At 44.4% G+C, this 15,124-nt stretch overlaps 1 protein-coding gene across 9 annotated transcripts in view; it reads right to left on the reverse strand.

Moving 5' to 3' along the window:
- Positions 1 to 15,124, reverse strand: part of ZC3H7B (zinc finger CCCH-type containing 7B) — a 46,289-nt gene that overhangs the window by 24,876 nt on the left and 6,289 nt on the right. For 7 of the 9 annotated variants that reach the window (XM_065836044.2, XM_065836028.2, XM_065836043.2 and 4 more), the window contains exons 2-8: positions 14,224 to 14,284; positions 11,720 to 11,753; positions 11,146 to 11,343; positions 10,155 to 10,313; positions 6,320 to 6,400; positions 4,764 to 4,823; positions 3,319 to 3,361 (exon numbers count right to left, since the gene is read on the reverse strand). In XM_065836044.2, coding sequence (XP_065692116.1) covers positions 3,319 to 3,361; positions 4,764 to 4,823; positions 6,320 to 6,400; positions 10,155 to 10,313; positions 11,146 to 11,343; positions 11,720 to 11,753; positions 14,224 to 14,276 — 628 coding nt within the window. In that variant the 5' untranslated portion in view covers positions 14,277 to 14,284. The remainder of the gene's footprint in view (positions 1 to 3,318; positions 3,362 to 4,763; positions 4,824 to 6,319; positions 6,401 to 10,154; positions 10,314 to 11,145; positions 11,344 to 11,719; positions 11,754 to 14,223; positions 14,285 to 15,124) is intronic. The other 2 variants (XM_065836045.2, XM_065836019.2) reach the window with 1 other exon arrangement.

Raw genomic sequence — 15,124 nt, forward strand, 5'->3', positions numbered from 1 at the left:
TTCTTCACAGAAGAGCATTTTATTCTCAAAAAAAAAAAATTAAAGGTTAAAATAAAAAAAGAAGTTCAAATGTTAGAAATTTGTAAAATGCAGCATTACATTTGCAGTTCTCAAAACAAACACCCAAACTACCTTAATTCTGCCCCTGTGCAGATGTCCTGGAATAAAAAAAAAAGAAATAAGACAAAGATGCTACCTTCTCCATCCATGTAGCAGTCACAGAATCACAGAATCAACTGGGTTGGAAAAGACCTCAGAGATCACCAAGTACAACCCTTGGTCCAACTCCAGTCCATTTACTAGATCATGGCACTAACTGCCATGTCCAATCTCAGTTTAAAAACCTCCAGGGACGGTGAGTCCACTACCTCCCTGGGCAGTCGCTGCACTGTAGCTATGATGGTCTAAGGCTACAAGCAAGGCAAAGTTTGGAAGGAGAGGCAACAGCTTTTATTAGGAAAACTGATAAGCATAGGGAAGACAAGCTTCCAAGACACAATCTTGCTTGACCAAGAAATGCTGCATCCTGTCTGTGTACCTCTGCTCACTCAGCTCCCACAAGAACTCAGCCATCCCTTTGTAACGGGGACAAGGCAAGTGAGCCACGTTGCTGTGCTCTACACCACATGTTCACTGACCGAGGACTGTGCTGGTGCTCTTCTTACAGGGCTCAGCAAATCAATAATTCCTGCAAATCCCCAAGTCTTGGACAAAACAAAAGCAGAGACCACACAAACACAGGTCCCCTTATCTCTAAACTCATCAGGAGCACACCACAACCCCAGGTAACCTTTCCTCTGGCATTTGTTGTGAGTGGTCCACATGGATGGAACCCAGCGAGGTCGCCATGCCAGGCATTGGAAGCTGAGCCGTGACAAAAGGCAGGGAAAGCAGGAGGAAGTGGCAAGGGACACACGCGGGACTCTCTCCACAATCTCATGCATACGATTGAAGGAAAGCACATGTTGTACCTTATGGGATTTGCAGTGCTGCAGCTGGACATGTTCCCCATAGGCAGCAGCTCAAAGGAATGCTGTAAGTGTTCTTAGTTTTGCGGCTGCCCCTCAGATCAGGCTCAGCTCCAATGCCATGCCCCCTTTGTGATGACTTCTCTCAGCTCATCTCCCTTTGGCATGGGCCTCCAGCCGGGCTCGGGAGCCAGCCATCCAGCTTCCCTCAGGGATGGCCTCATGGCTGGTAGCTTGGCCAGATTTCCCTCAGTACAAAGGAACGGCTTGTGCCTTCCCGTTTTTCACATGTTTCAATCTGGAGTACTGTCAAGATCTCTCCAGGGGCCAACAAGAAGTTCAGGACACGCTGGAAGGGATGGGGACACATGAGAGGGGGAGCAAAAGCATTCACAATGACAGGGTCCCAAAGGATCCAGAAGTTCAGACCTTCTCTGGGGAATGAACGAGGCCTTCCAGTTCCCACTTGGACTGGGAAGCAGAGGAAAGAGGCCCTCACATACCCTAAGAGGCCTAGAACACTGAGAAGCTGAACACACAACCAAAAGGCAGAGAACGATTCGAGACCCCTCACAGCTCAGTGCATGTGAAGGATGAGGAGAAGAGCAAGGACCAAGAGGTTCCACTACTTGCAAGGGGCAGAGAGGAAATGTCTGCTCCCCTCTCCCTGACCACCCAAACCCTCTCATTCATTCTGCCATTTCCTTCCATTCTCCTCTGTCCAATCTTCTCCCTTATCCTTCCTTTCCTACTCCTGCTTTCCTCAGGACACCCCATCTGCTGACCTCATGCACCACCACCATACCCATACCTCAAGTCCAGAAAGCTCACACACCTCCTTGCATTCACCTAATGGTTGCTCCCTCTTAAAAAAAGTAAAACAGCCTCCTTGGATGAATGGATCACCAGGACACAACTGCTTCCCTCTGATTTCTGCTGCTGCCATGACACTAAGCCTCATGTATTACTATTACAAGCTCAATGAGGGTCTTCTCCATCCACTCCCCAAACCAAGTCTCTCATACCATGCTCCCCACCTGGTAGCTTCTCTGGTCATACACCTGACTGTCCCAGAGGGACAAGTACAGTGCTTCTAAAAGCTCTGCTCTGCTTCACAAAATATCAGTGGTTCCCTCCTGCATTATTAGCTGGTCAAAGGCAATACTGAGCCAGGTCTGAGCCATGATCTCTGCAGAGCAGCGCTAAGTTAATCAGATGACTTCAAGCAAAGCACAGGGGAAGAGGCTTTGGGTCTTTGCATCTTCAAAACAAAACAAAACAACAACAACAAAAACTTTGCTAAAAAACCTTTCAATCTGAAACTCTCAAGGTACCGAGCACACACAGCTCTCCTGGTGGCACAACACTTTCAGGGCAATGGGATAACACTTAATTTCAGTGCTTTTGGAAAAATTTCCTAGCAGCAAAGGTTCTCTCTGCCTGAACTGCAGCAGAGGTGGCATTCTGCTCTTACACCAAACCCTGATTAGATAAAGAGCCTCACTCTGCAGTAGAAGTCCAGTTGAGCTTAGCACAGCAAGATAATGTGAAAAACTCTCCTTAATTCACAGAACCAGGTCTTGTGATTGCACATAGCGTTTGGTTACTGATACCCAAAGTGGCATTCAACAGACAACTAACATGTTTTCCAGAACAACCTAATAATGAAATTAATTTCTTTCTATAAAAAGAGCAATTGCTACTTGCAGCGGTAAGTCTTCACACTTACCTTCACACACACAGCTCCCTTTCAAAGGCACAGAGACCGATGTGCTCAGAGCCACGAGTTCAATGCTCCAGCACACAACAAAGTGAGCAGCAAGCCTTTCTACAGGGGCAGAGTTAAGGTCTCTTGTTTCCTGGCATGAGAAAATGAACCCCGTAGCCCTCCTGCTGCTTCTCCTGGGTGCCAAACCCTGAACATGGCTCCTCCTGGGTCCCTCCCAGCTCCCTTTGTTTTCATTTCCTCCATCTCAACATCTTAGAGGATGATACAGGCTCAGAGCACAAACAGACGCCTATAACCTTAACTTCGCTTTATCTGGACTGTTTTGGCTGGGAGCAGTTTCAGAAGCTTTGCCAAGCCCAGCTTTAAGACAGCACAACTGAAGAGAGTTGCGTACCTCAGCAGACCCGTCTAATTCCCAGACATGTCTCCAACTGGGCCTGGACAAAAAGCTTTTCTGCAGGCAAAACACTCCTGCTTCCTAACACCTTTTCCTCCTCTTAGTTACCAAAGCCAGGAGTGTGGAGAAAAGACGCAAATGAAGATCATGAACCTCTCAGGTCTGCCAGCCTGGTCAGATACCTTACCAAAGCCAAAAAAATCAGAGAAGAGAGATGTCTTTACCTGTTTCAATGTCATCTATTGAACCCAATCCATTGGAAGTGGTCTGCAAAGAGGGTATAGGAACAGAAAGAGAAAAATATCACCAGAAATTCATATTTTAAAAGATATTCACAGTTCACAGATGAGACTCTTTCTTACTTCCAAATGTATATGTCCCTTTCTTTTCCTTTATGGCCTTTTTCAGTGCAAGAGCAGTAAAACCAACAAACTTTTAGAGGCCATTAATCCACAGATCCTATTCATTTTTACCTCCAGCAGTGGACAAACCCCGTTGCTGCAAAGGAATACCAGCCCTGCACCATACCCAACCACGTGAGCAGATCTGTATATAGAATAGGGTTTTTCATGTGTGGATGAGATTGCTGTGTCCCAAGTCTCAGGACACAGCAACTGGTCAGGCTCATGCAGTGTGAGATCTGGTTAGCCTGATCTTATACAACATTCCTTTTCTTAGTTCACGTATTTTGCAGTTGAACAACCACAAACTTGTATAGCAAACTCAAAACAGGAAAAGGTTTCTGCCAAGACAACTGCTGACTTGGAGCTCCAGGCAAGGAATGAGGCCATATTTTACAGAAACATAAACAGATATAAGTATGTATGCCTTCAGCTTAAACTTAAAAAGATATAAGTGTTACTCTTGAGGTACTGCATCTACTGCAATAGTTTTTACAACTTGTAGTTTTTGCACTGCTTTCATTTCTTGCTAAAGGAAAGATTTTTTTAATTAAAAACCAGGCACAACTATTAAAGAAAGCTGACTGGCTCTCCTACAAATATGTGAAGGCAAGTCACTGAACAGTCAGAAGTAAATTAATTCTTCAGTACTCCATCTTGTTGTACAAAATGACAATTTGTACGGTTTTATAGCTTGTTTGCTTTTCGGAGCAGTGTGAAGTTCCAAACAGCCTGTAAAACCAGCAAGTGTTTGCAGGTTTTTTGGCTAGCAATGAAACAAGGAAATTAGCAATTTATTGTGTTTTGGCTTAGTATTTGTAGAGTGCCCTACCCAAGCTGGATCTCCCAGGTGACAAGGACAATACAAAGAATATATAAACTGTGTATGTACCTTGCTCAGTACATCACATGATTTAATTTGGTACGTTTCTTCAGTAGTTGCACTTTCTGACTTTTCCTTAGCATTGCCCTAGCGATGCAAAAACTTGAAAACCGAAACTTATTTAAAATACAAGAGAAAGTAAATCTTCACAATAACTAAGAAAAAGAATTATCTTCAGTGACCCAATCACTGACATACAAATGTTGTCACTAGAAATATTTTCAAAGAAATTAATTTCCTTGGCAACATTCCTTAAAAGCGGAAAAAACTAATTGATACATTTAAAACCTAAATGACAGTTATAAATTTTGCATGTAAACAAAACTGCGACGTATTCTAGTAGCGCAATCCATGAACAATAAGAACCACAGGATGCAAACTCTACCTGGTTTGACAGATTGACTGATGTGCCATTACTGAGTAGCGAGAATGTTTCCAATTCCTGCTGCAAGGAAGAGAGAGGTCTTAGAACAGAGACAGCCCATGATTTCTTCTAAACTAGGCAAAGCAGGGTTCCACATACAGTTTCATTCCAGATACTGCCCATAAACAAAAGCCACCCCAAAGGGCATACCAGTTTGACACAGGGTACAGTTTAGTGAACGCTGAAAGGGCACCTGGACACCTCAGTGCAAAACACTCAACATCCAATGCATAATCAGGAAGAAGAGCTTCCCTGAGGAACAAAAGTTTTTGTCTTTTCATTAAAAAAATTAATACTTCAAGAAAGCATTACAGCACTGGAGTGAAAGCTGGAAGTCAACACAAGAGAGGGCAAGGTCTTATCAAAATATCAATCAATAAATTTCAAATAATAAGTATTTTGGAGGTTTTAATCTTTATTTTTCTAATGCACAGGTAGTTTAAGCCCAGCACAGCTGCATAACATCAGAGCAGCAAACAGGTGGCAAGGCCAACCTAGTGAGCAGCTACGAAAAATACTTTTATGTAAAACTTCCCTTTCTTTGAGACACAATCCCTTCAGAGTGTTGAGAGCTGTTCCAACATCGAGTGCTTTTTTGGGGGTAGGTCAATCACACATGTGAGGTTGGTGAGGGAGAGGAATAAGATGGTGCAGCCAAATTTACACCAAAAGCTCTCTGCAAACGGGGTGCCCACCGGTAACCTCACCATGGAGGGCAAACGTGCCCCTCTGGAGGTGGAACGTGCTGTCTGTTTAACACAACAGCTTGCACGGGGCTCAGGGTGTAAATGTGAACCTCCAGTACTTGCTAATGTTCCCTACTCCTGAAAACACTTCCTGGGATTTTACACAACCAAGGCAGCTTTATCCAAGAGCATTGGCAGTGGCCTAACGCCCTCTAGCTCCATCCCAGGGTATAAACTTACATACCAACAGAACCCCAGTTGCAGCAGCACTTTCCTGTAGAGCCAGTTACTGCTTCAGACACTGGGGTCAATTTATTTGATCCATGACTTGCTTTTGGCTGCTTTCCTTCCTAGCATTTAACCAGATGAGTACTTGTCATTTTCCCAAAGCACAAGCCTTTCCCCCACCACGAAGAAGGTGTGTGCCTAGATATGGGCCAAGAACCCCTCCTGATACTTTACACTCCAAAACCAGACATGCCTCCAATGCAGCAGAGGATCTCACCCTCCTCATCCCATAACAGGGAAAGGACTGGGATGCAAAATCTCCTTTGGGATCAGGCCACGTGTCCCTGTCCTCCCAAAAACAGAGGCTCCCAGTGCATCAGAAGCCTCTCCTGTAGCACCAGCTCAGCTCTGCCAGGCTTAGCTGGGGACACAGTAGAAGCAATGGGGTTAGAAATGGATTAAGGCAAAGTGAGTCTGAGGGTCAGGAAAAAGAGGACACAGGGTAGTGTATGTTTGTCTATAGCTGCAGAGCAGCACTTGCCACTTCTGCAAAAGCAAATCTGAAAGGACAAAGAATAGTCTCTAAGAAAAAAAAAATCATACCTGAGGTCTTTTGTATGCTTTTCGAACCCTCAGTCCCAGCTTCTGGGCAAGCTCCTGTCCCAGCTGCGTGACACTTTCATCCTGGGGAAAAAAAAACATTGGCAGGACACTTTCAGTTTTGCCTTAGTGGCACATACAATGAAATAAACAGGAATGAAGTTATCCACACTGGGCTGTGCCAAGAAGCCTCACTTTTAGGCAGCAGCAAGTGGACAATTGCCAGAGCAGCCCTAGGAGAGTCCACACAGACCTAAGTGCTCTTGTCATTGAGTCCTGCTGAGATCCTGAAGTTGCACCAGGACCTCTCCCCACACTCTTTCGATGCTGCAGAAAATCAGAATCAAGTGCCTGCTTCCAGGAAAGCACTGGCTCTCTGCAGGCAGGGCTCATGGGTCCCACTGGCAAGACAGCCAAAGGGCTGCCAAGGCCCTGTGCTGGGGGTTGATACAGCTTCCACAAGGGAAGAACTTCCATGCTTTCCTGCATGTACAGCCTGTATACTCTTCCTCTTTGTCAGCCACAGAGCTAACCATCCATTTTGACATGCGGACAGTATTCACTAGCCTGCTTTGCTTGTTTTTTTTTGTTTTTAAAGCTGAAAACAAGTCTCAGTTTCCAACTTACTAGTTACAAGGCATTTTCCCTGTCTTCGGCTCTGATTAAATAGCCTCAGCTCAAGCAGATCCTTCTGCTTTCCCTGCTGTGTGCCATTAACCACCCTCTCTGCTCACTGCCCAGGCCCACTCACACACCACCATGGGCTTTAGACAAAGTTCCTGGCCACACTCCATTCCCCTGCTCCATCCTCTCCAGTTCTGCCTGCACTAACAACCTGCCACAGCCTTCTTCACTTATTTACCACCAGCAACTCTTGCCTTCTGCTTTCCTGTCTCTCCCTGTTTGCAAAAATATTGGAGTACTTTAACAGTTTCTTCAAAGAAGAAAAAAATATCCAACCTATTGTGGTATCCTTCCTTAATGTCCCAACAACTGCTCCCTCATCTCCAGTCTTGAAGGTTACTCTCTTCTCTCTACTTGCCATGCTGGTCTTTCCAACCTCCTTCTTCCTGCAGGTTCATCCTTTCCCTTTCAACTCTTCGCTAGCCTCTGGTTCTTCCACCCCACAGTATCAGTAACCTTTCCTTTCAATTTCAAGTGCCACTTTTTGGTTGTACTCGCTCCCCCACACCTCAACATCAATCTTGTCGCCACCTTCTCTGAACTCAGTCAAGACAAACTCTGTCTTGTCCGTCTCCTCTTCTGTCTCCATCTTAACACCCCTTCATGAGGTGCAACCTTCTCCTAAAACTGTTCCTGCACCCTCCAGAGACTTCATCTTGGTGAAATCTCATGGTCACTGCTCCCTCCTCACTCACTTCCACCTCTCAGATCTTTCTACTACAAACACATTTTCATCACTCTGTTTGCCTCTGCTTCTTCTGCCTTTCCAAGCACTCCCTCGGGTGCCTTCTGAAGTCTCCCATTTTTCTGCTTCCTGTGGAAAACTCATCAGAAAGGCCTCTGATGTAATTTATTGCCATTGATCTGACACTCATACCTACCAACTCTACCTTATCCAATTCCACACACCAGCATTAACTCTAAGAAGTCCTCTCAGATACCTAGACAAGATCAAGAATGTATTTCTCTTTAGACTGCCGCTACCTTCCTTCCCGACAACATGTAGTTAATTATTGTCCCGTTTGTCAGCAGGCCTGAGGTTTGGGGGTAGAGGGTTATTTGCTCTTTGCCACCCCTAAGATCTTCCTTTTGCTTTTCCCTCCCTCAGCCAAATGCTATGCTCAGGCACCTTCTACCTCCCACCTAAATGAGAGTGATGCTCAACAAGGGCATGCAATATGCTCTCCTCCAACACTCTAAAAAAACCCCCATGCCATACCAAAAAAAGCACACCACAGAGAAGTATCAGTCTCACCATGCTGGAAACCTCTGCAAACCAGCAGCATGGAGTATCTGCACCCAGAAACCAGTTAACTCTGCGTGTGAGCCAACGCAGGCAGGTCGCAGGAGCAACCAGACGCCACGAATGCAATGCAAAGAGCAAATTTATTTTTGTTACCTTGCTACCAGGGATCTCCGAAACAGCACCTAAGCCTCAAGGCAGAGGTCACACAAGCGGAGACACAGGCGCTGCAGAATTCAGCCCTTGGTGAAGATCAACAAGCCTGCTCATTTCAGCTTGTACACAGGGATTCACGCAGGCGCAGTTTACCACTCTGCTTTGATCTTTTTCTGCAGGAATCTCAAGGATGTGTGATAAGGTGCCTTTACGACTCTTTTCACAAGCCTGTTATCTAAACACAGAGGTTCTATTTGTGATCTATGTGTTTTTCTACACCCCAGCTGCAGTCGCTTGAGCATATTTACAATTTTCCATTCTTGTGCTATTCCCACACGCTCTGATAGACAGCGAGTCAACTGAGTGGCAGATCCTTCATCACTGGAAGTTTTAATACCTGCTCTGCTTTGATCACAAAGTTCTCAGCTGTTACAGCAATGCAAGCTGGAAGTACTCGTGTGCTCCAGAGGCCTAGCAGCTGGTGTAATGGAAACAAGAGTGAGATGACGGATAGCCTGACTTGCCTTTGATGCAGAGAAGGCTTATGATTCTGTTAATCAGGTAATAAGGAAATGGGTATGTTAATTTACAAGACTGAATTTTTTAGAATAGGGAATGCAGATCACTCGATATGAGTTTGTAAGGCTGAACTTTCTTGCCACAGAGAAGTCTGATAAAGCGTTTGTAGACCATGATGATATGATAAATATGGGAGGTATGTAAACATAAGTATATGGTTAAAAAACTCAAGTAAGTGGCTCAACTGCAATGTCAAATACAGCCAGATATGGCTTTTCATGAACACATATATTAGATGTTTTCATTCATGAAAGAGTTTTTTTAAAAAAAAGTTATTTGGAACTCCCCTAACAAGATGCCTTTAGTATGTTCTGGTCACCCTGTTCTGCAAAGTCAAAGAAACTAAAATTTATAAGCTACGCAAAAAGAATAACTAACTTTTAACAAAGCTTTGAAATATTGCCTCTGTAACACCAATAATAAAGGAAAGTTAACTTCCCCTGCGGAAACATTATAAAGGCATTTTTCTTGTTATAGCATTACTGTGATGGATCAGAACCAAATTTAGCTAAGACAACCAGTGCTCACTAGAATCTACCTAATTAGAGTCTGGTTTCCTGTTCAATATTTGGCATAAAATGACACTCAACAAAAGCACTGTCAGGAAAATATCTATGGCCTAGGATATGCAGATATTGTCTTCTGAATGCAAATATTTACACACCTGTGAACATGAAAATAACTGACATGTGATGTCAAAGATACCTTCGCATGTCCCTCAAGAAATGAAAACCTTTGTCAGCTTGCCTTAGCAACTGTAAGTAAAAGGTGGGACATTTTTACCTAAACCAGGAAAAGTATACATGTTTTCCTTCCATTGCTCCAGCTCCCACTTGTCCCATGCTCCTAGTCACTCCCATTAGACACATAAAAACAGCTAAGTAAAATAATCTCATGGCCTTAGTTCACATTTTGTCAGGGTGGGGTTTTGCTCCTCACAAATAGGCCACCAAACCTGCTGTCCCTAACCAGTGTCACTAGCTGGCACTATCTGTAGAGGGTGACTTGGACTGAAGAAACATGGGAGGTCAAACATCTTTGAGTCAGAGAGACAGAATTTCTGTGCGTAAGCACATTCCCAGGAACAGCCAAGCTGCTTCTTCCATTATCCTCCAACCTCATGCTAAGCATGTTAGGGAGGAGGAAGGTGGTGAGCCACAGAAATAAAAAACTTACATGTGGGAGGGAGAGCAAGCATCGGCTATTGCACTCGTATGCTTCTTTGTGTCTTCCAAGTTCATTTAAGGAGCGGGCTTTCCGGAAAAGTGCTCGGATGTTCTCTTTGTCAAGACTTAAAGCCTTCTCGCTGTCTTCCAGTGCTTTCTCATACAACCCCTGCATGGAAGAGACCACCGCAAGTCAGCTGAGGCACAGCAGACATTTTATCTCTCAGCAGAAAACAGGAATATAAAAGGCAATTGGAAATACATCTCTTACCTTGTACACAGACCAGCGTACAAACACACAAAACCTACAGTAATAGAACATTTTTAAGTCTCACAAAACTTGAAACACTTCAAAGTCATTGAAGGACAGAATTAAGGCTATTTATCTTTAACCTTATCTTGTCTCCCCCTCTACCTTGACCAGCTTTAACAATGTGACTGCTTGCTAATTTTTTTCATGGGACTCAGCCTCATTACGAGCAGGATGGACCAGATCTGGGGTTGTGCCATAAAGGAAAGCTGTTAGATTCCTTAGGAAAATGGAAGCACGCAGCCTTTTAGAGCCTTAGTATTTCAGAATCTTCTTCCATTTCTGTGCTAAAGGTTCCATCAAGACCTAGAGCCTTTTCACTGTCTTCCGGTACCTCACTCGAGGAGGCAGGAACCTCCAGAGCAATATTCAAATGGTAATCCAGAGAAATAGTCAGTGCTGGAAGGCACTGGCTCTTTCTGATCTCCAGAATGTACTAACTCCTCACCAACATGGACCACAACTGCATTCTCAGCACCTTAGGCCTGGCCCCTTCTCCTTCACATCCCTCCTCTGGTCTCACAAGACACTGTGCAACAGTAGGGAGATGTCAAGAGTTTTCAGTGTGTCATCGTCTCCTCCAGTGGCAGAGAAGGGAGTGGACAAGATCAATTGTGTACTTTCCAAGTGCACAGCACTGCAACCGCGAAGTCCTCCCTGGCCCCTGGGGATGACTTGGGAATGTGCTCACCATGGCAAAGTAGCAGGCAGCTCGGTTGACATGCAGCTTGCACAGGAGTTCCTTTGGGATGGTCACCTCATCGGAGGCTGCGTAATCCGCCACGTTCAGCCCTTCTACATACTGCACCAGCGAAAGCTTGAAATCCTTCTCTCGAAACAAATCATTGCCCTCTGCAAACAGGTTTCTCACTAGCTTCTGCAAAAAGGCCTGGGCAGCAAGGAGAGAGAAAATAGACCAAAGTGGATACTCAAGAGACAGGAAAGATTTCCCAATTTCCCATTCTCTTCCACATGATTTCTCAAATTTCCTCTTCCTGCCCCCCCTTCCCACCCTCCTGTAAAGCACCAATCTTCTGGTATGGAAAAATAATCCAGTAAAATCTCCTTCCTTCTTGAACACTCAAGTGTTTTCTCCTTTCACCAAGAGCTGTACTTGTCAGAAACGTAAAGCTTTAAGTTACAGACAAATTGTGACAGACCATCCTATGATCTCCCCTTCTGGCATGTAAACTAATGGCCATGCAACATAACAATTCTTGCTAACCAAAGAGTTCCCAGCTTCAGAAAACAAATGTATTAATTACCTCATAATCTTCTTGGCTTAGTGGTAATGTGGACCTGAAAAGAAAGAAGAGAAAATGCTCATGAAACAGGCATCCATGCAAACACTGGCTTTTGTCTGATAAAGTAACCAACCTTCTGGTTCTCTGTTGATGATCTCAGTGAATTACAGAACATTTTATGACTTCAAAGGCAGCTGGGGTGAAGAGAACACAACTAGGGAGCGTTATGCTCAGTATAAGTTGGGGAATGACCTGTTAGAGTGCAGTGTAGGGGAAAGCAACCTGGGGGTCTTGGTGGACAGCAGGATGACCATGAGCCAGCACTGTGCCCTTGTGGCCAGGAAGGCCAATGGCATCCTGGGGTGTATTAGAATGGGGGCAGTTAGTAGGTCGAGAGAGGTTCTCCTTCCCCTCTACTCTGCCCTGGTGAGACCACATTTGGAATATTGTGTCCAGTTCTGGACCCCTCAGTTCGAGAAGGACAGGGAACTGCTGGAGAGAGTCCAGCGCAGGGCAACAAAGATGATGAAGGGAGTGGAGCATCTCCCTTATGAGGAAAGGCTGAGTGAGCTGGGTCTCTTTAGTTTGTAGGAGACTGAGGGGTGACCTCATTAATGCTTATAAATATGTAAAGGGTGAGTGTCACAAGGACGGAGCCAGGCTCTTCTCAGTGACAACCAATGATAGGACAAGGGGCAATGGGTACGAGCTGGAACACAAGAGGTTTCACTTAAATACGAGAAGAAACAACTTCTCAGTGAGGGTGACGAAGCACTGGAACAGGTTGCCCAGGGAGGTTGTGGAGTCTCCTTCTCTGGAGACATTCAAAACCCGCTTGGACACATTCCTGTGTAACCTCATCTAAGTGTTCCTGCTCTGGTGGGGGGATTGGACTAGATGATCTTTCAAGGTCCCTTTCAATCCCTAACATTCTGTGATTCTGTGATTGTCATGGAGAATACCTGTGTACTTTATGTGCATCTGCCTCTAACAAGAAGCACCAGACTGGCACTCCAAGACCACCTCAAATCCTCTGTGTGACTCAAGTCATACAATGATAAACACAGCTTTCCTCTGCATTAACTCAGCCACATGCCTTCAGGCCTATGCCACAAAAGGGAGAAAACGATGCAGGTTTGGGAGGCCATTTAACTCCAGCTGTCTCAGACAAGGCTGCCAGGCTGTGCCACAAAACCAGCAGTGCTTGTGTGGGTAACACCCGCTCCACAACAGCACCCAGATTCAGCAGAAAGGTTCCTTTCTTCAAATTGGACCATCCAAGTCATCCAGGCTGGGTCCACATATATTTAATTTTTCTCTTCAAGGAGAAAACAATAGGATCTAGAGAAACCCTAAGCACCTTTCACGGCCATCCTCACCTTTGAAATACAACATTGTATACATGATGTCAGAATAAACTTTTTTTAGATTTCACCTGATCTAATCATCATCTACTCCTTAAAATCAAGTACAGGAAATGCCATGGCTTTGTAAGAAACATTCAAAATCCTTACAAAATGGGACTACCTCTTTCACATTAAATTGAGCCAATAAATGGCATTGCCCCTGGTTCAGAATTCAAGATACACTCCAGAAGCGTGAATAACACCCCCATATTTCTAAATTCTTTCCAAAAATCTTATGGATTTTTACATATATTAACAAAACAAACCTTACAATTGCCTCTCTGAAGTTGGGTTATCAGCCTCATTTAGTCTCAGACAATGGTGAAAATATAATTGTCATGCCACAGGATATGAATATGTAACATGGAAGATTTGGCGCTTTTTTTTCCTATTGCAGATGCACAGATTTCAGCCATAATAACTGCAGGACTCAAAGCACACCTTAAAAAAAACCCAGACCAATCTGATTACGAACTTGCTATTTCCTTACCATGGAACCTAGACCTGAATCTGAGGCTTTTGCTAACTCAAATATTGGAGGGAAAAAACAACAATGTATTTTATAAGGAAGTCCTTGGACTTGTAACCACCACATAAGCAACCACTTCAAGCCCTATAAGGCCACACGATATTCACAGAAGAGTGACCTGAGGTAACTACCGGTTGGCAACTGTACAAGAACCCAGGTCATCTGTTTTCTCCTATAAGCACCATATGGGGTACCTGGCAAGTAATTCACGCTGCTTACCTACAAAACAGAAATACTATCTCCCTTCCTAAGAAGGGTGGAATAACCTTGTTGAGAGAGCACTCAGAGATATTCATACTGAAGATGAAGTAGAAGGTCCAAGTACTATTAGCATTGTGCTGACTATAAAGATCACCCTGGAACTGCAGTGGAGGGCAAAACCCAAGGAAATTAAAATAACAGATTTTCAAATTTAGAGAGCTGACAGGACAAGAAGCACCCTGAAGAATCACAGTGAAAACCCTCAGGACCAATATCTCTCTCATGTAGCATCCCTGAAGTGGTGAACAGGACGAACTCGGCTCCTACAGTCCTCCATATGAAGACAACCACCTCCAAAGCCACAGGAAACAATCAGGTTGTCCACTTACTGAATGAACTGAAGTCCTTTCTCTATTTCTTGTTTTCTCTTCTGTCTCTCCATTATAGTCACTGTAGAGGAAGAAATAAAAATATTAAAAAAAACCCACACCACAAAATGAGTCATTGTAGGTTTTGCTGGCAATTAAGCAGCATAGTATTTTGCATGTGCCTGAATTTACTACTAACAAAATGTTCCAGACCAGATGCCCTGAACACCGAAGTCCGTAATTTATCCACCCAACAGACATAGGACAACAAGCAGCTCACTACCAAGCATCTGCTTTTTCTCACATGGCACTGCCAGGATACATGAGCAAAGAGGAATTACTTCAATTTGAGCTCTCTACTTCAGCTGCCAGTAAATAAAGCAATGGGAACCAACTGTTACCATGACTGCCTTCTAGGAAAGGGGAAAAAACCAGAAGTAAAAATCAACATTTCCCCTGCACTAACAGTCATTTCAGGTATTTGTACTGGGACCCTCCTGTAATAAGGAATTCTGACCACTATTTATATGGGACAGATTTAAACTAGTTTACTGCACAGCATACAAAGGCAAGTAATCTACATAAGATGTATGGAGGCACATCAGAGAGACGTGAAGGAAGGAGATGGAATTGCTTGCTGTGGTCCACATAAAAGGACAGGAATGAATTGATGCAATGGGAATTTTGTGCTGAAAATCAGCAGGCAAGAGCAGCAGAGACTCGGGAATGCTCCTTTGGAGAGGGAACACGGCTCTACCCTGGAGCGTTTTACACTGGGGCGGGCAGCACCTGAGAAGGCTCAGGAGAGAGTTATCCCCACTAAGGGACACAAGTGGGCACAGTAACTTGTCTGGGTTTGACCCAATCCAGTCAGGGTCTCGCCAAGCACAGGCATTTGAAAAAATACTATGATGGAGTCATT

Source organism: Patagioenas fasciata, chromosome 1, assembly GCF_037038585.1.
Source record: "Patagioenas fasciata isolate bPatFas1 chromosome 1, bPatFas1.hap1, whole genome shotgun sequence".
NCBI lineage: Eukaryota > Metazoa > Chordata > Aves > Columbiformes > Columbidae > Patagioenas > Patagioenas fasciata.